The 25,163-nt window shown below is 50.8% G+C and overlaps 1 protein-coding gene across 3 annotated transcripts; it reads right to left on the bottom strand.

Annotated features, from left to right (window-relative positions):
* Window positions 1–940: 940 nt before the first annotated feature.
* On the bottom strand, window positions 941–23,787 carry WTIP (WT1 interacting protein). 3 transcript variants are annotated; one of them, XM_081032492.1, is made up of 8 exons: window positions 23,062–23,787; window positions 17,693–17,794; window positions 8,575–8,642; window positions 8,355–8,417; window positions 8,058–8,188; window positions 7,190–7,241; window positions 6,439–6,507; window positions 941–3,555 (listed from the first exon to the last, which is right to left on the bottom strand). In XM_081032492.1, exons 1-8 carry the CDS (start codon window positions 23,711–23,713, stop codon window positions 3,415–3,417), a joined length of 1,278 nt encoding a protein of 425 aa, XP_080888618.1. In that variant the 5' UTR covers window positions 23,714–23,787; the 3' UTR covers window positions 941–3,414. The 3 variants fall into 3 exon arrangements, with proteins under 3 accessions (XP_080888618.1, XP_080888620.1, XP_080888619.1); XM_081032494.1 differs by lacking the exon at window positions 8,355–8,417 and having other exon boundaries at window positions 2,434–3,555; window positions 8,058–8,277; XM_081032493.1 differs by lacking the exon at window positions 8,355–8,417 and having other exon boundaries at window positions 2,434–3,555.
* Between the last annotated feature and the right edge of the window lie 1,376 nt (window positions 23,788–25,163).

Raw genomic sequence — 25,163 nt, 5'->3', positions numbered from 1 at the left:
CCCAGTGCTCACCCACCATGTGGAGGCAGGTCCTCCAGGTCACCGGTAACCTGGGCGTTCACCTCACTCCCAGACCCATCCTCAGATCCTAGCCCAAGGCCCACCCAGAACCCCACCATCCCCCGCAGCCCTCGCCCCTCCCGAGGGTATCTGCTGACCAGAAGTGCACAGAGCTGGAGACCAGCCTCGGGGATGAGGGTGGAGGTGGAAGGAGATGGTGGTCAGCACAGCCCCACACGTCACCACGCTTACCCTCTGACCGCCACCGCACCTGGCCCACTGACCCCGAGTCATTCCTTGGCCCACATGGCTCTCCAGACTTTCACTGCTGTGGATTCCCATGCCCAGCCCCTCCCAGGTCCCACAAATCACTGCCCAGCCCCTTCTAGCCACAGTTCAACAAGCTCTCATCTGCGTCTTCTGGCCAAAGAGCAGCAGGAAGCACTGAGCAGGAGGGGTCATCACCATCCCCTCCAGCCCGAGGACCATGAGGGCACCCCAGGCCCAAGACCCACCCCTAGAAGCCTCCAAGAGCCCACCCCAGCCCCAAATCTCACACACACACACACAAACACTGCAGTGGACCCAGCACTCGAGTCTTGCCTCTCCGCATGAGAACTGGCCCCAGGGCCTAGCACAAAGGCACACCTGTGTGTGGACTGCCTGGGCTACGCACGCACACACCTGATGTGCAGTGTGTATAGTACTCATGTAAATCCGTCCTGGACCTTTATAACCCACCCTTGGCTCCTTCATTGGGCAATTCAGGCTGCACTTGGACTTGCAAACCAATGGGGGCCTAAATACAGACCCCTAAAGCCCAGGGCAGGGTTTGGCTCAGGCTGTGGTACCAACCACGTGCAAGGCACTGTGGAGACAACAGTGAAGTACCCCAACAGGTCCGGCCTGGAGAGCACACCATCTAGTGAGGACACAGACAGTGAGAAAATACTCTTCTTCTCTTGATACATGAAAACACAGCAGTGATTCAAGGCACAGTTCCAGGTGTCACCAGGTACTGACATCAGGGATGAGGTCCTAGGGGCAGTGGGTTTGGCACACAGGGTGGGAAGGTCCCGGGCAATCTACCTGGCCCAGAGTCTGGCTCTCACCCTGCTTCCTTAGTCTCAGCATCAACTCCAGAAAATGGCCTGGAAGGTGCCACTTTTGGAAAAAGCTTGGAGAACAGGGGCCCAAAATACTGGGTTTTGATGAAGTGTAACAACTGGGAGCCTGGCTTCTTTGTACAGCTGAGACCTGAAGGATTTGAACACCAATCAAAGCACTGGGCAGGCAGTGGACCAGGCAGAGGGAACTGCATGTGCAAAGGCTCTGTAGTGAGAAGGACAGTGGCGGTCACCAGTCCATATGGGCCCTGGAGGCGAGAGGAAGGGCAAAGTGTGGCCAGAGATGAGGCACTGCACCGCAGGGTCATGTATCCCCTTGCCTCTGACTTTGGACAAAGTATGGTACATGAACTTGAAAGGCAGGTTCGTGCTGTGATGACATAATCCAGCTGGGTGGGGAAGCATGGTAACCAGGATGGAGCAGGCTTGGAGGGAGACCAATGGTGATCTCCACAGCTGGAAGACCAGGGGCCACCTCCACAGCAGACACAAAGAAAGAGAAAAGAGAAGGGCTGATTCTGCAACAAGGAGAAACCAAGGGCAAAGCAGCTTTGACATGAGAAGCAAAAAGGGAAACCAGAAGAAAGCTTTGTGATAACTGACTAGAAAGCAAAGCCCACCTCAAGAGGAATAGAAAACCAGAAACAAGCTTCATTTCCTGCAATTTACTCTCACCTGTTCTGTTGGGTTCACCTCCTCCTCCAAGAAGCCACCCTGCTCCCAATGCAGTCCTCTTCTCCAGAAACACACACCTTCCCATCCTCAGCACCACTGCGTTTAAACACCCACCAAATTCCCCTGGTACTTGCTTCCTCAGCCCACCAGGGGGCCTCCCAGCTCCAGGCCTCGGCCCAGCAGGTCTCTACTGGCTACCACTTCCTTCTGTGTCCCAAAGGGCACTCCCAATAGTGTTCTGGTTCCTACCACATGGCTCCCCCAGATAAATGGTCCTACAAGCAAAGGGACCCCACATCTAACAGTGAGAGGAAGGGAGGGCAAGAACAGTAGCCAAGAGAAGGCTGTTCAGGTTCTCACAGGAACAGATGGACTAAAGTCAAAATATTCCACGAACAGCACTGTGATAGTTTATCGTGATTAGGGGGTCTCTTGCCTGCAGGGGCCACCCACAAGAGCAACTCCAATATAAACCATCACTGAGAAATCCAGGCTTCCTAATCCCCATGTGTCTTTCAGAGAAAAAAAAAATCTCCGTTTCCTCAAACCACATTTCATTAGGTCACCACTCGTAAGACACGACACAAGCAAACCCCACACTATTCTAAACTCTAAAAGGCAGACACGCTTTGAGATTTTCAAGGCATTTATACAAAAATAGTTAAACTACAATGTTTTTGACATACAAATGGACATCTGTGAGTTTCTCATAATTTTCCTAAGAAATAACAACCGTGGGCCAAGTTTTTAGAAGAAAACTATATTCTCTTAAAGAAAATGAAAATATTCTCAAAGGAAAAACTTAATTTAAGTCAAATCATATGCATTTGTCATGGAGTCTGATACACAGTGCTTTCCTGCAACAGGTGTTCTCCCCGCTGAATCAGCAGGGCACCCCCTTCAACGTCTCTTGCCCAAGACCTGTGGCTGGAATTCTGAGTGAGAAGGTTCTTTTTCCGAGGCTAAAGGTGGGGGCAGTCTCCAAGCCAGGAGCTAGGGACAGGGAGACTGAGGTGGGCTGTGGCTGAAAACACCCGTGGGAATCCAGGTGGCCAAGTCCCGCAGTGACCACAATGGCCAAAAGCAGGGCTCCTTTGCAGGCCCCACTCCCCAAGGGTGCCATTCCTCACGCCCTCCTGTAACCCCAAACAAGGAGCAACCAAGGCCCTTAAGAGACACAAACAGGCATGCCCTCTGCCAGTTGCCGCTGGCCAGCCTGCATCCTGTCCTTCTACCCCAGGTCTACCCCGCACCCCTGCACACAGTGGGGCATCTTCAGTCTGTACCCCGTGGCGGTCTGAGACTGCCCCACCCCCACCCCCACCCCAGGCCTGAGGGTCCGGAACAGAAAGCCGAGACGGGGCGGGTGGGAGGTGGGCAGGAAGGAAGGAAGAGGCTGGAGGTGGCACAGACGGTGAATAAATAGAAGTAGCTTCGCCGCGGGGCCGGCCCGTTGGACAGCAGCTTGGTGGCAAGTGGGGGGAAGTTGGGGGGAGGGGCGGAAGTGCGGCACCCTGACACAAAACTTGGACCCTGACCTGGGTCACCCATGCCGTCAGCACTCACACTCACACACGCACACAAGGCCCCAGGGTCCGGCTCCCGCCCCTGCTCAGAGCTCGGTGACGTGCACGGCAGATGAGGGAAGCGGGCCTGGCCGGAGGCGCCCCAGGTGGCAGCGGCGGCACAGCAGGTGGCCCTCCAGCGGGTAGCAGCGACGTCCATCCTCCCCGCTCAGCTGCAGCCCACAGTCCTAGGGAAGAACACAGCCCCAACCCCAGAGTGAGTGTGGAGGCAGATCCATAGGGCTCTGCCCAACTTCCGGAGGGCCCTGGCTTTTATTTATTTATTTTTGGGGGCAGGGGGTCCGGAGCCCATGAGGGACCCATGGAATTGGAGACGCCTCCTAGAGGAGGAGAGAGGAGGGAGGTGGTTAGACACAAGCCTGGAGACTGGAGGAGAGGGCTGGGCAGTAAACGGGGGTGTCAGCACAAAAATAGGATGGTCTTAACAAAACAGATTCCATCTCCCAGGGAGCTCAGAGACCTAGAAAAGAGGGCAAACGCTGAGCCCTGGAGCTCCAACATTAAGAGGCAGAATGAGGAGGAGACCTGGGCCAAGGAGACTTGAGGGGGAAGTAAAGTGAAGAACACCGAAACTGGATGACCCTAAGGGCACAGTGACTACTCAGGCAGGGAGTGGTCAGGGTGTAGGAAGCTGCTGAGAGGTTAGGGCATGCCACTGAAAAGTGTCTCCTGGGTCCTGCCACCTGGGGCTCACTGGTGACCTTAGGAAGGGGAGGTCAAATGCCTCCCCCAGTGGCCCTTACAGAGAATGGAAGAGAAGACTTGGGGACATCACGTAAACAAGGAGATTTGCTTTATGTCCCTCATCTTGCCATTTTACCACTGCGGTGTATTTCATAGGCTAACTTTTTCTGTTTAACAAGTTATGTGACTGGTATGTGACCTCTGTAAATAACTGGCAGGAAGTGTGAAGCACAGCTCTGGAGGGTGTGCTTCAGAGACAGTGGGGTACCGGCGAGGCCACTGGACGTTTTCTTTCCTTTTGCCTCCCACCCCAAGGAGGCCCCTTTGCTCACACTCTTACTGCATCCAGGGCTGAACTCCTGCCTCAAAGATTTGACATTTCTTTTACAAAGCCCCTGAGACCAACACCTGCCCCGCCCACAAGGAATGGAGCTGGGCTGCTGCCATAGATCCTCATGTCCCAAGCCACTCACGTCCCAGGTGTCCTCCCTGTCCTGCCACCGCCCCCTGACTGGACACCGTTTCTACCACACACCAGAGAGGGGAAGAGACAGGAGGCCTAGAGACCCAAGTTCCTGTCCAACGGTCTTCCCTGGGGACAGCAGCACCTCATCTCACAGCCTTGAGGCTCTGGCTATGAAACACCCACAGCTTGACTTGCTCGACTATCAGAATCAGCCTTAACCTACGGACTGTGCTTTGCAATCCCAAGGGACACCATGGTTTCCAGGACAGCAGAACAGGATGTCCTGTTACTGCCGGAGGGGGAACTGCAGGCCATGATCCTCCTTCCCTGTGCCCCCAGCAGGATTCCTGTTCCCACTGGGCCACTTGCCCCCAGCCGGGCAACCTGGTTCCAAATGGCCCCTTGAGGATTGAAGATTTCTCACTGACACTCCCTCCTGCTCTTTCCTGGGGCTCTGAAACCCAACACACTCTTCTTGATTTTTCTCCTACCTCCCTATTCCCTCACTGTCGGCCTCCCCACGTGGCTGCTTTGCCTCTATGCATTGCCCAAATGCTAGTGTTCCTGGGGCCATCCTGAGCCCCTGTTCCTTCCCCGATAGCTCTCCCTGGAAGACCTCAGTTTCTCCCCTGGCTTCAGCAGCCATCTACACACGTCCAGGATGGAACTCCTGCTTCCAGCCATGACACTAACAAGGACCAGACTTCCCATCCTCCCGTTAACAATGAAAACCCAGGCAACATATATGAAACAATGGCTTTGCACACCCTGGACAATAGGCAAGGCAGGTTGGTGATCGCTGAGAGAAGGGAAACTAATGAGATGAGCTGCAAGTTACTACCTGGAGAGATTTTCCGGGTTGCCCAAAGAGGGCCTACTGGTCTCCTTAAATTGAGAATTCAGGGAAGCCAAGGCGACTAGGAACCACAGGGCAGAGATTAGAGATGAGAGAGCTACACATGCCGGTGACTCTCAGATTCCTACACCTGTAGCCAGAGTCTCTGAACTCCCAGCTGCAGCCTGGACATCTCCATTCAGGTGTCTCCAGCTACCAAAAATGAGAGCATCTCATCCCCTCCTCCTCTCACCCTCATTCTCTCCTGAGGGGACACCTCCCAACCCCCAAACTCCTACATCTAGTCACTGACTAAATCCAGTCCCTTTTACTGCCTAATCATCACTCAACTCAGTTTACTTCCCTGAACCCAGGATCATAATCCTGACTCTACCAGCCTCCTCAGAGAACCTCAGCCCCATACTTCTTCCTCCATTCATTCTCTGCATCGCTGAGTTTCTAAAATCTGAATGCCATTGTGTCATCCTTTCTGATCATCTTCTGTTGCCCTCAGGATAAATCCACACTCCTTAGCTCATGTGGCCTTTCATCTCTATCTCCTGCCAACTTCTCCAGTGACACAAAACAACACACTCACCTTCATGCCTAAGGACATTGTACTTCAATTGCCTGGAAATGCCCTTCTCACTGCCTCCTTGGCTAACTCTTATTCATCTTTCAAATCTTAGCCAGAGTGTCATCTCCTCCAGAAAGCCTTCCCTGATTTTCCAAGGCCTCCTATGTGCTCTGAAAACTCCCCTTGACAGCAATGATGACCCTGTGTAGATCCTGCCTGAGTACGTGTCTCTCTCATGGGAGTAGAGACGGCTTTTATTCTATATACATCCACAACATCCCACACCTGAAAATCCTCAGTAAATACTTGATTGAATGAGAAATGGGCTCATTTCTCAGATCTTGGGGAAAGGACTCACGGCGGGAGGACAGGTAGAATGGGTAAGAATCATACAAGAGGAGGGGGGCTCACAGAACAAGTAGAGAAAAGGAGCCCCGTGTGGATGGGGACTGCCCCAGCCTCCAGCCTTCTGGGCGGGCCGGGCTCACCTCACAGTGATAACATTCCACGTGGTAGTCTCTGTCCATGGATACCACACGGATGGTTGTCTCACAGCCCTGGAGGAAGAGAGGGGTTTGGCACAAATGAGCAAGCTGGTGAAATATGCGTGGGTGCACACAACTACACCAACTGCTACTGTCATGGCAGACACGTGTTCACGCCCATCTGAGCACTGCCATTGGGGTTTCCCTGGGCCCGGATGAGCGTGTGCCTCACGAATGGATGTGCGTGTGCCTCAGGCACTCTCCCACGCTGCAGCCAACAGCGCACACGCGTGGCCACGAGAGCCGTCACACAGGTGTCCGTGTGCAGGTACAGGTTCTTTAGTTCTTTGGAGTCAGGAAAGACCCCTGCCAGTCCTGCTTCCCCAGCTTGGGACAGAACCAGCGTGTGTGGAAGACCCGGGGCCTGAGGGTCTGCACCACCCAAGGATGTCTCCTGCACAGGCCGTGCCCTCGTCTCGTCTGCTGCCCCCGCCACCGCTGTCTGCAGAGCTAACAGACCCAGGCAGCGGTCCTTCCATCGATGGGCAATGGAGCTGAGGGTGGCAGTGGGGCGGCCAAGCAGCAGAGGCCAGCATTTCCCTCTAACTCAGGCAGGCACTCTGCACCCTGCAGCATGGGCACAACATACATCCCTCAGCCCTGAGGGATACGGGGCAGCAGCATCTGCTCATCCCTCCCACAGGGGCCCAAGGGCTGGGACCGACCCGGACAGGACCAGGTGAATGCTTCCTACCTGTGCGGGGAGGATAGGACGGGCACAGGAGGCACATTTTGGTGCAAAAACCCTGCAGAAATAAAGAAAACCAGAAGTGACCAGCTGAGTGACCAGAAGCCAAGGGCACAAGGGCAGGGCCATCCACAGCAGCCCCCTGACGTGGCCTGAACTGCAGATCCCACTTTCCTTGTGTGGACAAGCCAGAGTGGGAGCAATTCCCCATGCCTTCTTGGTGCTGGCTTTTTATCTGACTCCCCACTTCACCTCCACTCCACCACCTCCTCCAGGATGGCTTCAGGTTCCACCCTGCTCTCTCCCTCATGCTTCCTGCAAGTTCCCTGCCCCCTAATGTCCAGGTTTGGGCCACCTTCTAGCTGAGATGCCTGCAGAGCCTGGCTCCACGCTGACCTGTGCCAGGCACCAACCCCACGCAAGGCAGCAGCACAGGACCAGAGCTCCGAGGGCTGGGCCTGGAGTCACAGCAAAGGAGAATGGACTGGCTGCTCAAATAGGTACCGGACAGGCAGGAGAAAGACACTGCAGAGACCCCCATCCCAAGCAGAAGAAGCCTAGCCTGGCCCTGGGAACAGAGGGATAGATGCTAGGTGGGACAGCCAGAAGAGTCCCCAGCACTAGGAGGAGGGAAACATGCAGGCCAAGGCAGGGAGAGGAGAGAGAGAGCTGGTGGCTGAACCACCCAAGACAGAGGGCTCATGGCAGAGATCATGCCTTAAACCAACCACTGAGCACAACGGGAGGCCGGAAGTGCAAGGCGCAAGAATGCAGAACACAGACAGGCAGACCAGAGAAATGCACCCAGGGGAGGCAGAAGAAACAGTGCTCCCACTGTTTCTCCCACAAGCCGCTCCATACCCGGGCTACTCACGTGTGATAGTCTCGGACACAGTAGATGTTGTTGTCCACGTCCACAGTGAAGGGCACCCCGTCGAGGCACTCATTGCACACGGAGCACCGGAAGCAGCCTGGGTGGTAGGACTTCCCGAGGGCCTGGAGGATCTGGGGGTGGGAGGCACTGAAGGGTCAGTGCAGGTGGAAGGCTCAGCACAGCCCCTGGAATAGGCTCTGGCTCTGAGCCCCTGGCAGGTCTGCAACAGGTGAAAAGGGTGGGGTCCTAAGTCTGCCCATGTCCAAGGGGCTCCAGGAGCCTGGGGGAGGTTCTCACCATCTCCATGATGAGGTGTCCACACACGCTACACTTGTCAGCCGTTTGCTGGAACCCGGAGTACTGGGAGGGGACACAGGATCCAGGATGTTATGTGACAAAGGGGCACTCACTGCCCAGCCAGCATCTGCCTCCTGGCCTCAGGTCTCCATGTGAATCAGAAGGAGGGTCCCCACCCGTGCTCCCACCCATGGCAGCAGCCAGGGCATAGCTGACTCACCAGGAAGTCCTCCTGGCAGTACACTTTCTCGCCCACATTGTAGAACGCCTTCCCACGGAGTCGTCTCCCTGCAAGAAAGAGGGTCAAGAAGGGGTCCCTGGGCGCTGGGAACCCGGGATGGGGCCCGTGCTGCCATTTCTCAGCACCCTCCTCCAACACGAGAAGCAGATCACAAAGTTTAAAATTTCCCATTAATGTTATGTTATTATCATTATACTAATTAATATTTTTTAATTAAATCGAACATGTCAACAGAACGATTGTTAAGGACTGTCAAAGCAAATATGGGAAGAACTTGTCAAGTGTACACGATGTGCTAATTTTTTTTAAATCACATGCATTACAGTTGAACTGAGAGCAGACTTTCAGAATGAACTTCCTTGTTCCAGGAACATCAGAAGTACAACTCTCACCAGGTAAAGGAGCCCAAGAGGAAAGAGGTGTCCCTGTCAAGACAACAGCCCCAACAGACCTGGCCGCATTCCTGCGATCGGGAGAAGGACACAGCGCCTAACTAGGAACAAGTGGGCACCTTCCCCCCGGACCCCCCCATGAAGGCATCCATGAAAAGCCACAGCCGACCCCACACATAACGGTGAAATAGTAAATTAAATGCTTTTCCCCTTACGATTCAACACTGGCCCTAGACAGCAACAAGACAGTTGGAAAAAATAAAAGATTGCGAAGGAAGAAATAAAACTATTTTTAAACACAGATGACATGATCGTGTTATGTAGAAAATCATAAGGACTCTACGACAAAACTACTAGAGCTAATAAGTGAGTGTATCAAGGCTGTAGGATACATGGTCAGCATATGAAAACCAAATATATTTTTATATTCTAGCCACAAATGATTGGAAAATGAACTTACGAGTACAATTTTTAAAACTGCACTTACATAGCATAAGAAAAACCACCCCTAAATACTGAGGGATAAAATCAATAAAAGATGTGTCTGACTTTACTCTGCAAAACCAAACTTTGCTGAGAGAAAATGTAAAGACCTACACAGATACACCACTGCAGGAAAACAGTTCTGCACTGGATCTCTCACATTTCTGCGTATCTGACAAACAGAGAGCTGGCAGCTTTCATTCTGGCTTATCTTTCCAAGGACATTAGTGGAGCAAACTGCTTAGAAGACGGTGATAGCATCTCTCCCTGAAGCAGAGGGCAGGTTTGTCGGCTGCCCAGTATAATAAAGACATGTGGGGGGGCGGCTGGATGGTTGGTTAAGAGCGCGAGCTCTGAACAACAGAGTTGCTGGTTCGATTCCCACATGGGCCAGTGAGCTGCGCCCTCCACAACTAGATTGAAGACAAGGACTTGGAGCTGATGGGCCCTGAAGAAACACACTGTTCCCCAATATTCCCCAATAATAATTTAAAAAAAAAGACGTGTTCCTCCAGGACAAGGGTCAGATAGCTTTGATGGCAGCCCCTTATAAAATGTCCATTATAAAATGCTGGGGTTCCCTAACTCAGGGTTCCTCAGCCCTGACACACATCCTCTGTGTGCGCAGCATCCACCTAGGCCACTGCGGTGGGACTCAGGAGGGCAAATAAACTGATGTGAAAATGGCGTTTCATGCAGGACGCTCATGTTTTCAGTCAGCATCTGTGAAATGGCAACAGGCTAACTTGTCACCTTGCAAATAGGGAAAAATCTCAGACCTTGCACAGTTCCTGACAACCATCTTCATGGCTTCAAGCAGTCTAATATCAATTCCCCAAAAACTGATCTATACTTTTTTCCCCCTTCTTTAGCCCCCCCCCCACTTCGGTTCAAGCCGTTGTTTCTCAGTCTAGTTGTGTAGGGCACAGCTCCCTGGCCCATGCTGGTATTATGAGCCTTGTGCCCCCCGACCCCCCGCTGAGGCAGTGGGTCGCTGGTGGTTGGCAGGCTCACAGCAGCTCACTGGAGCACACAGCAGCCCACAGCAGCCCAGCTCCAGGGAGAGCCGATATTCACAGTCTTAGCTGTAGAGGGCGCAGCTCACTGGCCCAGGTGACCGCAGCGTTAGGAGCACAGCGCTCCAACTACCTGAGCCACCAGGTAGGCCTGATCTATACTTTCAATGCCACCCTATCAAGATTCTAGCACTTACTCTTTTCTATGTGAAAATTGACGTGCCAATTTTAATATTTATATGAAAACACAAAAAAAACTAGAATAGCCAAAATAATCTCAAAAAAGATCAACAAAGTGGGAAAATTTATACTACCTCCTATTTTAAAACTTATAGTAATCAAGACAGTGCAATGTTGGATAAAGAGAGACAAAACGATCTGTGGAACAGAACAGAGTTCAAAAATAGATCCACAAATATTTCAATAAACACACAAGTGGCAAAGCACAGTCTTTTCAGCACCTGGTGGTGGAACAACTGAATATCAACATGGAAAAAAAACCTCAATTTCTTCGTACCATACACAAAAATTAATATGAAATGGGTTATTAACCTAAAAATGAGAAACTTAAAGCTTTTAGAAGAAAACATAGGAGATTGTCTTTATAAAACAAAACAATAAAAATTGACAAACTGGATTTTGTCAAAATTTAAAATTTATCCAAAAATATATCATTAAAAATATTTTTGAGGGGTGGCTGGATGGCTCAATTGGTTAGAGCCCAGAGCTCTCAACAAGGTTGCCTTCAACAACAAGGTTGCGGGTTCAATTCCCTCCATGGGATGGTGGGCTGAGCCTCCTGTAACTAAAGATTGAGAACAGTGACTGGACTTAGAGCTGAGCTGCGCCCTCCACTACTAGATTGAAGGACAACATGGAACCTACAGAATTTAAGAAAAAAAAATATATATATATTTTTTTAAATCACATTAGTAAAAAATATTCACAAACCACACATGTGAAAAGAACTTGTACTCAGAAGATATATTTTTCTTTTCCTACAACAATAAAGATAATTAACTTCCCATTAAAAAACTGGGCAAAACACTTGGACAGACTTCACAACAGAAGATATACATGGTCAAGAAGCAGATGAAAAGACGTTGAACCTCATCAGTCATCAGGGAAATGCAAATTAAAACCACAATGAGATATCACTTCACACCCACTAGAATGGCTAAAACTAAAAAGACCAAAGTACCAACTGTTGGCAAATATGTAGAATAACCCAACTCTCTTATATTTCTAGTAGGAGTATAAAATGGTACAAGCCCTTTAGAAAGCAGTTCAGCAGTTTCTTACGAAGTTAAACATACACTTAGCCTATGACCCAGAAATTCCACTTCTTGGAATTTACTCAAGAGAAATGAAAACATTTGTCCACAAATGACCTGTACAACAACATTCACAGCACAGTAAGAGAGGAGTGAGCTACTGACGCATGTAAGTAACAACACGGACTGAAAAAAAAAAAAGGCATGCTTAGAAAAAAAAAGTCAACCACGAAAACAGTACATACTATACGACTGCATTTATATGAAGCTCTAGGGCAGACAAAACTAATCTATGGTGGTAGAAATCAGAACACTGGCTAGGTGAATATGGTGGGGGAGCACATGGTGAACAACTACAAAAGGGTAAGATAGAAGATTCTAGGCGGTTCAAATTTTTCTGTATCTTTGTTAGGGGTGTGAGTTATATAATTATATAAACACTTAGCCAAAATCTTTTAAGTATATACTTAAGATCTGTTTGCTTTACTATATATAAATTGTGCCCAATTAAAAAGAAGAACAAAGATAAACCCAGAACATTTTGTGCCACAGTACAGAAGTGCTCAAAATACGACGGGGACATGTGAAAGGGCACAGAAGTCAACTGGAAGGGACTTCCTCTGGCCAAGGTTGAGACAATTTGTGCATCAAAAGGAATAATGACTGTATTGCAATACATTGCATGAATAAAAGTCTGTAAGTTTGTAATACTCACAAAAGAAAAATATGTATTTTCCTCCATTTAAGTTTAGAACTTTCCTTAAAGACACAAAAAACCCCAGAATAGCAAAAATAATCTTGAAAAAGATCAACAAAGTTGGAAAATTTTACCTACCTCCTATTTTAAGACTTGTAAGAATCAAGACAGTGTAATATTGGAATGAAGAGAGACAAAAAGATCAGACAAAAAGCTAGAAAGCTTTCAAACATTCCCTGGGGAAATGTACCTTCAACATACTCGCAGACCACAATGAATTCCCACAGACAGACTTCCACAATTGAAAATTACAAAACTCGTGAAAAAGCAAGGTATCATGAACAAGAGTGAGGAGAAACAATAGAAGTAGGATTTCAAAAGACATCAGATATTGGAATTATTAAATACAAAATACAGAATAGATGCACTTAACATGCTTACAAAATAAAAACAGATGTCTAAAACATGAGACTACAAAGATTTCTTGGACAGGACATTAAAAGCAATAACTATAAACAAAAAAGATAAACTGTACTTTATTAAGAGTTGCTTTTCATCATAAGACTTCATTTCAAAAGTAATGAAGCAAGAATAGGTTAAAGAATTTACAATGCATATACCCAACAAAGAACTTTTATCCAAGATGGATAAAGAATTCCTACAAATCAACAAGAAAAAGTCAAACAACCTAATGGGCAAAAGGGGCCGGCAATTTGGAAAAAAACTGACATCTCTAAATTATTGAATATACCTAAATTATTGAATATACCTATCTATGAATATGGTGTATTTTTCTTGTCTTACTGCAATGACTAGGACCTCGAGTACAATTTTAAATAGAAGACATGATTGCAGGCACCATTGTCTTCCTCATTTAAAGGTCCATTTTCTCATATTTCACCAGTGAGTATGATGTTTTCATAGATTTTTAGTAACCAACTTTTATCAGCTTTAGCAGTTCCATTTTATTCTTAATTTGCTAAGAATTTCCATCATTAATGAATGTTGAATTTTACTGACTGTTTTATCTATACCTATTGAGATGACTGTATAGTTTTCCTCCTCTAATTTTTTAATTAGGTGAATTACATTAATGAATTTTCTAATGTGAATCCACCCAAGCATTCTTCAGATAAACTCAACTTGGTCATAATGTATTATGTTGATTATCCACGACTGAATTCAGTTCCACAGGAAAGAAAAAGGGAATAAATAAAATAAATAGTACAAGAAAAACTCCCAGAACTGGGGGAAGAATGTCCCATCTAACAGGGCTCTGTGTGTGCCTAGCACATCCAATGGCAAAAAGCCTACACCAAATATAATAATAAACTATCGTAAGTCAGGTTTCTGCACTGCACAACTTCAGAAGCAGCATTCCCACTGTACCTACGTAAATGTCACCTTCTGAAAGTGCACAGTACACAGCCATTTCCAGAGGCCATTATAGCCAGGATTTGTGTAACATGACCGCCCTCTTCCTGAGAGCTCCCCAAAATAAAAAACAAATCACACATACAAATGAGAATGAGAATGGCATCAGAATTTAACAGCAACAGTGGCTGCTGGGAGATGAAACAATGACTTCAAAATGCTCAGTAAAAATCATTTCCAATTTGGAAATCTATTCAGTCAAACTATAAATTAAGTGTGAGGGTAGCATAAAGGCATTTTAGACATACCAGAATTCAGAAAATTTACCTCCCACGTGCCCTTTCTTTCTTTCTTTTTTTTTTTTTTAATTTATTGGGGTGACAATTGTTAATGAAATTACATAATTTCAGGTGTACAATTCTGTATTACATCATCTATAAATCCCATTGTGTGTTCACCACCCAGAGTCAGTTCTCCTTCGATCACCATATATTTGATCCACATGCCCTTTCTTAAATAACTATAGTAAAATGGTGGAGTTATTTTGGTTGCTTCACAGCCTTGATTCCTCCCTTCTTCTCCCAGTTGTGTTCAGTACCCAATCTTACCTCAGACAGCAGGTGTGCTTAAGGGAAACCTGAATCTACTCCCATTATCCACAGGTGGGTTTAATTACTATAAAGAGAATTCCTCTTCCCTCACTACAGTATTGATTCAGAGACTCATTCAATCAAATCATAGCATTCCCCTCAGTCACAGGGATTGGTTCAGGAATGAATGTATGAGATTATCTGGCCAATGACATATAAGGTGATATTTGCTAGGTGTTTTCTGAAACAGAAGTTTCCCCACTCCAAAAACGTGACCAGAAGAGATGCCCCTCTTTCTCCAGACCAGTGACATGCCAATAGATGTCTCAAGCTGCCTCAGACATTTCACCCCCCTAAGCGAAATGGCTCTAAGGATAAAGCCAAACCCAAGGGGAATCCAGCCAAGCTATTCCTAAGGTCTGGACCACTAGATCAATCTCAGCCTGAAGCCAGCCCTATCTCTGGGCTCCCAGTCCACTGGGTCAAGAAGTATTCTTAGCGTTTGAGCCTCCTCTGTAGCTCCTCTGTTATATGCAGCTGAAAGCTTCCAGGAAATAGTGGGTTCAATCCAGGGAATATACATGGGAAGGCACTAAGTGAGCCCTCCACAGGGATCTAGAGAGCAACCAGCTCCGACTGACGAGAGGCCAGGGGCTCCCTGGGGGAACTTAACAGAATGCCTCACATAACGGTGGGGGGTGGGGGGGACTGAAGACATGATAAAGCAAGACAACACAGGTAGGGGAAAAGGTCAGTAAAGAAAGAACTCCAGAAAAAGACTACAGAAAGGGGGGGGGGGGCAGGTAATCACAGTATAATTCTTGGCTCTGCAGTGAATAATATTTATATAGTCATGGTAATCTAAACCTGGCTTATTGGCTTACCCACAATTATGACATGAACACACTGAGAATATGGAAGGGAGAACGGGCAGTATAAAAACCTGTTCCTCGTCTATCACAGCAATATAAAGTATGTCTAAAACATCAAAAAACATGCAGCCACTATGGGAAACAGTATGGAGATTCCTCAAAAAATAAAAAATAGAACTACCATACGACCCAGCAATTCTACTTCTGGATAAAATTTGTCTGAAGAAAACTGAAAACACTAATTGGAAAAGATATATGCATCTCTATGTTCATTGCAGCATGATTTACAATAGCCAAGATGGAAGCAATCTAAGTGTCCATTGACAGATGAATGGATAAAGAAGATGTGGTACATATATACAATGGAATATTACACAGCAATAAAAAAAAGAATAAAATCTTGCCATTTGTGACAATATGGATGGACCTAGAGGGTATTATGCTAAGTGAAATAAGTCCGACAGAACAACAAATGCCATATGATTTCACTTATATGTCTAACAAAGCAAACAATACAAAACAGAAACAGACTCAATTGTGTTCGCAGCTTCCACTGCTAAGTAAGTGTGGCTAGTACAAGCAAACTGCCCATAAATCCACCAATAGTAAAGCACTGAGGAAGCAACTGGCTACAAAAGCAGCTAACAAGAATGCGCCCTCTATTGGAGGGGTGAAAAAACCTCACCGTTACACACCTGGTACTGGGGCACTCGCTAAATATTAGACATTACCAGAAGTCCACTGAACTTCCGATTCGCAAACTTCCCTTCCAGCATCTGGTGCGAAACATTGCTCAGGAATTCAAAACAGGTCTGCATTTCCTGAGAGCAGCTATTGGTGCTTTGCAGGAGGCAAGTGAGGCCTACCTGGTCGGCCTTTTTGAAGACACCAATCTATATGCTATCCATGCCAAACGTCTAACAGTTATGCCAAATGGCATCCAGCTAGCACGCCGCATACGTGGAGAATGTGCTTAAGAATCTGCTATGATGGGAAACACTTCATTCTTTAAAAAAAAAAAAATTCTCTTCATGTTATTTGTAGTTCTGAATGTTAGATTTTTTTTTCCCCATGGGGTCAAAAGGTGCCTAAGTATATAACTGCAAGTGGAAAAACAAGGACAGAAATCAGGTATTGGCAGTTTTCCCATTTTCGTTTGTGTGTGATTTTTAATACAAATGCAGGGACATAAAGTATTAATGCTAGTCAATGTTTCAGTGAATAAGTTTCAGCAGTTCAAGTTTATAATAACTATAAATAAAGCTGCTAAAGTTTTCTGGACAATGCCAGCATTTCAGTTTTTTTAAACAAGTAAATTTCTTACTGATGGGGGACAAAATAGAAACAGACTTATAGATACAGAGAACAAACTGAAGGTTGCCAGAGGGGAGGGCAGTAAGGGGAAGGGTGGAAAAGGTGAAGAGGAATAAGAGGTACAAACTTCCTGTTTTAAAAAAAAATAAGTCACGGAGATGTAACATACAACACAGGGAATACAGTCAATAATATCGTAATATCGTAATAACTTTGCACAGTGACAGATGATTAATAGACTTACTGTGTGATCACATCATAACTTATATAAATGTCAAATCACTATGTTGTACTTTGGAGACAAATATAACATTGTATGCCAACTATACTTCAATAAAATTTTTCTTTTTTTAAAAGAAATGGTAGTGCATGCTTGTCAGAGATATGGAGGTATCTTACTAGAAGAAATTGCTCAAAATGTTCCGTGGCCGCCTCTGAGGAATGGGGCCAGTATTAGAAAGGAAACTTTTTTTTTTGCTGTTGCAAAAACAGCTTCTTAGAATGATTTGACTTAACACTGTGCAGGTATTATACTTTTGTAAAATAAAATATTAAAACATGTAGTATAAATAAATGAAAAATGTCTGCTTCAGGGCACTAGGAAAATCAAGAGTGCAGACTTATTAGGTTGGTTGGGTTATAGTTACTTTTTTCTTTTTATAACTTTGTCTAGGTTAAATGATAACATTTACAGTTATGTTGTGTATAAAATCAGGACAAAAAATAAATTGCAAGGAGAAGAAATATTAGCCCCATGTCCAGGCAAGCAGAAGGCACGGCACCCAGGCAGCCGGGAGACACTGGTACCCTCCACAGGACGGAGCCTCCAAAGCCCAGGGCCAGAGGGACAGCCTTTCCCAACCACCAGCAAAAGGCTCCTCCCTGGCTCGATGCTTCCCTCTCCAAGGCCCAGTAGCTAGTCCCAGAGGCCTGGGCCTCTCAAGCGGGCCAGGCCCAGAGAGAAAGAGGCCACAACTTATCCCCCTCCACACCCCAGCCTGGGCCAGAGCTGGGTGGTCCATCTGCCTGGCACTCAGGTGCGAGGGGGTCCATGGTGCATGGGGGACCAGGAAGCAGTTACCTACCACAGGAGTCACAGGTGAAGCAATCAGTGTGATACAGGCTCCCCATTGCCTGGCACGCTTGCCTTGCTCCGTAGATGCCAAGCCCACACTTGATGCAAATGCCTATGGGAGAAGAGGCAGGAGAGAGCAGTGGTTAGCACCATAACTGTGGAGTTGGATGGACATCATTCGACTCCTAGTCCCAAGGCTGCCCAGCCGCCTGACCTTGGGCAAATGAACTTCCCGAGCCTTCTATCACGCAGTTACAAATGCCTAACACGGGGACAAGGGCTCCCACCGCTTAGGGCTTGTTGCGGTGGTTGTTTCACAGAGCACCTGGCACAGTCAGAGCTAACAGACGCTGTCCTCACCATCAAGATGATGACATGTTTAGTCATTCTGAGCCCCTTCACCCATGACCTGCTCTCAGACTAAGGGAAAATTCTTTCTGTCTATAAACCAAAAAGAATGAGGGCCACACAGGCACAACCAGGGCCGTCACCACCCCTCCCCAGCTCTACTATAAGGCTCATTTATTCTCTTGTCCAGTCAGCACACTGAGCGCTGGCTGCCACATGCCCTGCACACTCAGGTGTAGGAGATTCTGCAATGCACCAGTCCAGGTCCTCCCCCCTCAAGGAGCCTGTATTCCAATGGAGGGAGACAGACAACAACAGGTCAATATCTCAGGAGGAAACAAGTACTATGGAGGAAAATAAGGCTCTCTAAAAGTATGTCTGAGTGGGACCGGCCCGGTGGCTCAGGCGGTTAGAGCTCCATGCTCCTAATTCCAAAGGCTGTGGGTTCGATTCCCACATGGGCCAGTGGGCTCTCAACCACAAGGTTGCTGGTTCAACTCCTCGAGTCCCGCAAGGGATGATGAGCTGCGCCCTCTGCAACTAGCAACGGCAACTGGACCTAGAGCTGAGTTGCGCCCTCCACAACTAAGATTGAAAGGACAACAAGTTGACTTGGAAAAAAGGCCTGGAAGTACACACTGTTCCCCAATAAAGTCCTGTTCCCCTTCCCCAGTAAAATCTTTAAAAAACACACACAAACGGTATGTTTGAGTGTGTTATGTTTAAATAGGGTGGGGTGGTCAGAGAAGGCCATAGTGACAAGCTGATCTTTGTGCAAAGGTCTTAAGAAATGAGGGGGAGGGAAGTTGCAGGCCTCTGGGATTACTGGGTGGAATCAGACACCCCTGGCAGCACAGGGTAGGGTGCTCAGCGGGCAGGGGAGGGGTGGTCAGGAGAGGAGTGACCAGCAATGTCAAGGCAAAGCCCAGCACTACCTGTAGGGACTCCTCGACCAGCCCTCCTGGAGACCCAGCCCATAGGCAGCCAGCCCAGGCATCAGACGTCCCCTCCTCAGAGTTACCCAGGGCATGAAGACATGCTCAACCCGCCCTCTGACTCTGAAATCTTCTGGCTGCTCTAGGACATGCTGCCCTTACCCTATCCTTGCTTTCAACCAGGTCTCTCTCCTTAACATTTAACTATGGTCAAGTCTCTTCCATCTTTAAAAAAACAACAACCTCCTTCCCCATCAGCCACCCCATTTCCTAGAAAGAAAGCTTAGTCCACATTCAGTCATCTCCTAACTGTGCTACTCCATGGACTTCCTGTTCTGATCTTGCTAAAGGGGGACTTCTCTTTGGTTTCCAGGGTCTGACCTGCACCTGACTTTCTGGTTCTCCCTCCCCAGCTCTGGTGGGTATTCCCCTACTCTGTCCTGGGTCACCCATGCCTGGTCTCCCAGGGGCAAGGAGGGCCAGTTCATTTGTCCTCAAACCCAGGGAGAAATGTAAAGGTTGCTAGTGGGGTTCCGAGCGAATAGAGAAGAAAGTCATGGCCACCAGAAATCGCAGCCAAGCCTTAGCTCCACTAATGGCTACTGGGTGGGAATGCAGGCCCGCTTGCTAAAGATTCTAATTTTTAAAGCAAACCTAGCTACTGAGGTTTGCATGTGAAATCTTTCCATACTGAAATGACTTGCTAACTTAAATGTTTTGAAAATGCAGAAGCCAAACCACTATGTCTGCAGGTCTCCCTCAAATGCAGACCAATCCCCTCAACCGCTCCCCCTGCTCAGGGCTCAGCCCCAGCCTGGACCTCTCTCATGAGTCACTGCTCCACCTCCCAGATGGCCCCAGACCATTCCAGGTCCAAAACAGGGCTACAGGGTTCCTACAAAACTGTTCTTGCCTTTGGGTTTCTGCTCAGGAAATGGCACTCTTTTCAGCCAGGTTTCACGGAGCATCCAATCTACCCTCTCTCACCTCCAACTCCGAATTTCAGCTCCTCTGTGCCCTAATCTGGACTTCATTTCCTCCCCTCACTCCCACTGGCCTGATTCAGCATCATCAATTCTCATCCCAACAGTCATTTCAACAGCTTCCTTATGGTGTCCCAGCCTGGCCCCCAATCATTCACCCACAAAACTGCAGCCAGACTTATCTTTCTAAAGCGAAAATGATCTACTCTCACACCTTCACTCTTGTCCATCTACTTTGAAAACCTGGCCTTGTCACTTCTCTAAGTTACCGGACTACATGGGGAAAAGAACAGACAGAAGGTGGCTGCCTGGGGGAAGCAGGAAAAGGAGGAGGATGGACTATGACCTTGTCTCATTAGGTTTTTGGTTCTGTTTGACGTTATACCAAACATAGGCTTGCCTCACCTTAATAAAAACACACCGAAGGAGAACTAGGAGCATGCGGTACCTCGGAAATTCAGGGAGCAGAATATGTTGAGAGCTGACTCTACATGTAGGATGTAGCAGTGAGATCCAGACCAACTAACGAGGCCTGGCAAACACCCATGGGAGCTGGGGGTGGAGAGTCACCAGGGTCCTGTGCAGGAGCTGGGTCAGCCCAGTGAGAGGCGACAGCAGGAGCTGAGGGGAGATTAGAGACGGAGAAGCAAAGACGCTGCCAACCAGACTCCGGGATGAGCAGATGACATGAAAGGGCCCATGAGACCTTGTGGCCTTGTAGCTTCGGGGCTTTTTGTTTTTAATGAGCGACCCCTGTCCATATTTATAACCAAAGGAAAAGGGCCAGTGGAAGGAGGAAAGCTGAAGATGGAGAAGGTGGAGTTGGAGATGGAAGGACCCTTGTCCTCAGACCTAGATGTGGACTTGAGAGCCTGCGGGGAAGGAACAGAAAGCCACTGGGGAAGACAGCCATTGCTGACCCCAATTTTCTCAGCAAAGTAGTCAGGGCAGGGCCGGAAGAGAGAGGAAGGTTATTAAGGAAATAAAGCTGGGAACTGACCAAGGCTTAGGGTGACGGATGGCACCATGGAGGCCTGGAGACCCCTGATCTGTCCCCCGACTTACAGCAGGAAAGGGGGCTGCACACCGATGTGGACCCAGGGTTCTGCAGGGCAGACAGTGATCAGAGGAATCGTTGGTCTTGGTGAGACACAGGCCACAGTCAGAACCGAGCGGCAGCAAAAACAGGGTGTGGCTCTGGGAGTGGGTGGCTGGAGAGAAGGCAGAGAGGTCACCAAAGCTAAAGAGGTTCCGGAAGCCTGAGGCTGTTGGCTGGCTAATGGCAGCGGAACTTGGTGAGGAGAGATGGGAAAGTTCCAAAAACATCAATGAATGGCAGAGGGACCAGGAGGTCAGCTGGTACCAAGGTCAAGGAGAGGAAGGGACGGCACAAAGAGGAAGACACACGCTGAGGATGAGGTTTATCAGAACTCATTGGAGCTTAGGCTACCTGCAGACTTCCTTGTGTAAAAGTCTGTATTGCTCAGGTTGCACTGTATGAAGTTGCCACTTTTATAGATCAAATATCAGCAGTAAAATAGGAACTCAAGCAAATAGTTGCCCATATTTCCCATATTTTTTAAAATCAGTAAAACGTTGCCTAAATCTGGCTTCTCTTGAACAATCCAAAGATCTATCATCACTCCCCTCCCCCTCCCACGTGGCTCCAATGGGCGGGAACGGAGCCGAAGCTCCCTTTAGAAAGGATGACCCACCGTCCCCTGTGGTCTCGTGCCATGGCCCCTTCACTTCTCCAATTACCTGCCTGGGTCTGGCCACCTCAGCTTCACACAAAGATGCCTGAGTAGCTGTGGAAGCCCCCAGAAGACACCCTCACCCAGGTTCTGCAGTGAGTGGGACAGGAAAATAAACAGCTTCCTCTGGGAAGAGCAATGGAAAGTCTTTCTCTTCAGAAGACAGCCCCAGCTTCTGCCCCTGGCACCTGCCTGGCATGAGAGGCAACAGCTTCCTTAACGCACCTCCCTGCTCCCAGAATGCTCCCAAGCCCTGTGACAGCAGCCACACCACACGTTCTCACCCTGATGCTCCGAGATGAGCCTGAAACCCTGCACCATTCCCCCTCCCAAAGGCAGGCTGACCCTTTGGCCCTCACACTCCTTTGACCACCTGACCCCTCCTGGGCTGCAACCCTGGAGAACTTCTGTGGAACAATCCTCGTCCTTACTTGTCTCCTTTTGCCCACATTCCTCCCACTGCTTGGAATGCCCCCATCTGGCCTGTCAAATACAGCCTCCTCCTCCCTCTAGATCCAGTTCAGGGCGGTCCTGAGCTGCTAGCTAGAATGAATGCATGGAAGATACAAACCCCAGGACAGTCTCAGTCCCAGGGAGGATGACCACCAGCGCCCTCCAAAGCCCCCGTGCCTCAGCCTTGTCACTTAGGGAGAGACAGAAGCCCCCTCCCCAGGCCTCCTCTCGCAACTTCAAGCTAAGAGTCCTAAGGGTTGTCCAAAGGACTTACAGGGATGGGGACCAGGGCGAGACTGGGAAATGCAATCTGTCCGAGACTGGTGGGCTTCACAAATGCTGTCCAGCAGGATTCCCTTTTGAAACATACGCAGCACAGCCCAGAGCCAGGACAGCCCAGTGTGACCGGCTTGGTCCCCTCGCCTTCAGGGTGGACGCCCCCTCCCTCACACTGGGGGAGCAGCTACCATCGCCGAAGCCTCAGGTCAGGCGCGGTCCGGTGGCACCTGGGCGGCCGCACCGCCCTGCTCTGTCCACACCCCACACGTCAGAGGGAAAGGGGGACACCGGGAGGGCGGGTCCCCACAAAACTTCGGCCGACCGCTGGTCACAGAGCATCAAGGAGGAGGCAAGTGCCACGGGTTAAGAAGACATTTTCCGGAAATGGCTGGGTTTGCCTATTACCATGACTTTTTCCCCCAGTTCGGAACAGGCATCGACTCCCGTTCTCGGAGCCCCTCCCCCGGCCGGGAGACCTCGAGGGGAGGCGGCGGCTCCCGCTCGCACACTGTCTGCGAGACACGCCGCCGGCTGCCCTGTTCCACGCCGGCCCCTCGACGACGCCCAGCCCCGGCCCACCGACCGGTCCCCGGCGCCGCCACCCGGAGGCCGTCCCGCCCCGCTCACCGAAGTAGTCCCGCGCCGTGCGCGCCTCCAGCGCCCGCTCCAGCTCGCGGGTCAGCGCTTCCAGCCGCCGCTCCGCCGCGCTCGGGCCGCCCTCTCGGCCGGGGGGCAGCTGCAGCGAGGGCAGCGGGAAGGGGGCCGGCCCGGCAGGCTCGGGGGAGCGGGCGCCCGGCAGCAGGAGGTCGGCGTAGGCGCCGGCCGAACCGCGGGAGCCGAGACTGGAGACGCTGGAGCGGGCGCTGCCCACCGACGGCGGCCCGGGGCCGGGGCGCGGGTCCGAGCGGCCGGAGCGCGGGCTGCCGTGGCGCTGGTCGTAGCCCAGGCTGATGCCGCTGGAGCGGGCGCTGCCGCCGCCGCCGCCGTCGGAGCCTGCCAGGCTGGCCCGCGGGCTCCCCGCCGGCGGGGCGCTCAGCTCGGGGGCCGCCGCGCGCCGGGGGCCGCGCTCCCCGCGGCTCAGTCCGTCCGCCGCGGCCTCAGGGACGCCGCCGCCGCCCTTCCCTCGGCGGCCCAGCGCCGGCGCCGCCTCGTCCCCGGGCCCGGGCCGTGGCAGCCGCCGACCCCGGCCCGGAGAGTCGCCGCCGGGCTGCAGCTCCCGCAGGGCCAGCCCGGCCAGGAGCAGAGCCGCCTCGTCCGCGGCCGCCCGGGAGCGCTGCATGGCCCGGCCCGCCGGCCCTCGCGCGTCACCTCCGCCTCGGCTTCCCGCCGCCGCTCCGGCCGCGCCGCCGCATCGTCCGCCCGAACCCGGAGCCCGCCCCGGGACCCCTGGGCGCGGGGCGGGGCGGGGTCGCTCCGCCGGCCACGCGCGGTCCGGACGCCGCGACGCTGCGCTCAGCGGCGCGCGCGGCGGAGGAATGTGCGCGCGGCGGCGCCGGGCCGCGCCCCCTCCTCCCGCGGCCGCGCGGGGGCGGAGGGACTCCTTTGTGGGGGCAGGAATGCGAGGAAGGAGACGGCGCTGCGGCCTCTGGAATGTGGGGGAGTGGCGGCGGCGGCGGCGCCGGGAGCGTGGAGGGGCGCGGAGGCCGGGCCGGGACGCGCGCGGGCTGCTCCGGGCTGGCCCTCGGGCGGGCGGGCGGGCGGGGCCGGGGCCTCTGCAAGGACCTCGGGGTCCCGCGCGCTGGGCTAGGCGCGGCTCTCCCAGGCCGGTCCGGAGAAATAGGCGCCGTGGACAAACGTTTCCCACATCCGCCCCCATCTTCCTTCCCAGCGCCGCCACACGTTCAGGCTCTTAGGCTCTTGGCGGGACAAGTTCAGCCTTGGGGTGAAGCGCTGCGCCCGCTCCGGGACCCTGGAGAACACTGTGTGTCTGACGCAGATGCGCCCCCAGGACCTCGCGTGACTCCACGAGCCCCAGCCCGTCCCTGGGCCATGTGGTTGAGCGGTGGTTTCAGGAGCCCCCGCATGCCTGTGGGGCAGGCGCCTAGTGCTAGGAGCCTGGCTTGGTTGGGGACTGGTCCTTGTGTCTGGCCGCTGTGCGCAGGCCCCTAAGGCCAGGCCAGGCCTAAAGCAGACCTCAAGCTGAGCGGGTGCTGGCCGGTGAACCTCGGCTGTGAGCACCAAGTGGTCACCAAGAGATGTGAGGACTCCCGTTTTTCCGGCACCTGCCCTCAGAATCTTGGGTGAAGGGCCAAGGGGAGGCCCCTGAAAGCACCTGCGCTGCCACAGGTCCTGGGATGAGACGCCTTGGAGGCCACGGGTGGGGAAGGGGGGGACAGGAAAAGAGGTGACAAGAGCTTTGTCCCCCAAAACACAAGCTGCCAAGTTTTTGTCATATATTTCAGTTTGTAGGGAAGAAAAACAAACCATTATCCGCCAGGACCTGGTAGATCCAGGAAAACCTTGAGTGGACAAGTTCTCTCTTTTGAAGCCCCACACCTTCAGGGAATCCCAGCAAGACATCACCATGTCTCAAGGCTCAGGGAGCCTGGACAGGGAATTGTCCTGGTGCAGACTGACCAGGGTGTCTGCCCTCAACACTGCCCATTCTACCCAGCAGCTACGGCTCCTCCCCAGCACCTCTCAGAGCTTGCAGAATTCCAATGCCCTGGCCCCCATGCTCAGGGAGAGGGGGGCAGGCACAGGCAGAGGCAAATATTTTGGGGAACAAA

The sequence above is a fragment of the Rhinolophus hipposideros genome (assembly GCF_964194185.1).
Source record: "Rhinolophus hipposideros genome assembly, chromosome: 21".
NCBI lineage: Eukaryota > Metazoa > Chordata > Mammalia > Chiroptera > Rhinolophidae > Rhinolophus > Rhinolophus hipposideros.
This window is presented reverse-complemented; position numbering and strand designations above follow the sequence as displayed.

Excerpts from the sequence above, each read along its gene's own strand:
- WTIP (XM_081032492.1), bottom strand. The coding sequence starts at position 23,713 with ATGCAGCGCTCCCGGGCGGCCGCGGACGAGGCGGCTCTGCTCCTGGCC. Across the intron at positions 8,189-8,354 it reads GACACCTCATCATGGAGATG|ATCCTCCAGGCCCTCGGGAA; the intron begins GTGAGAACCTCC and ends TCCCACCCCCAG. Across the intron at positions 3,556-6,438 it reads TGGAATGTTATCACTGTGAG|GACTGTGGGCTGCAGCTGAG; the intron begins GTGAGCCCGGCC and ends GTTCTTCCCTAG.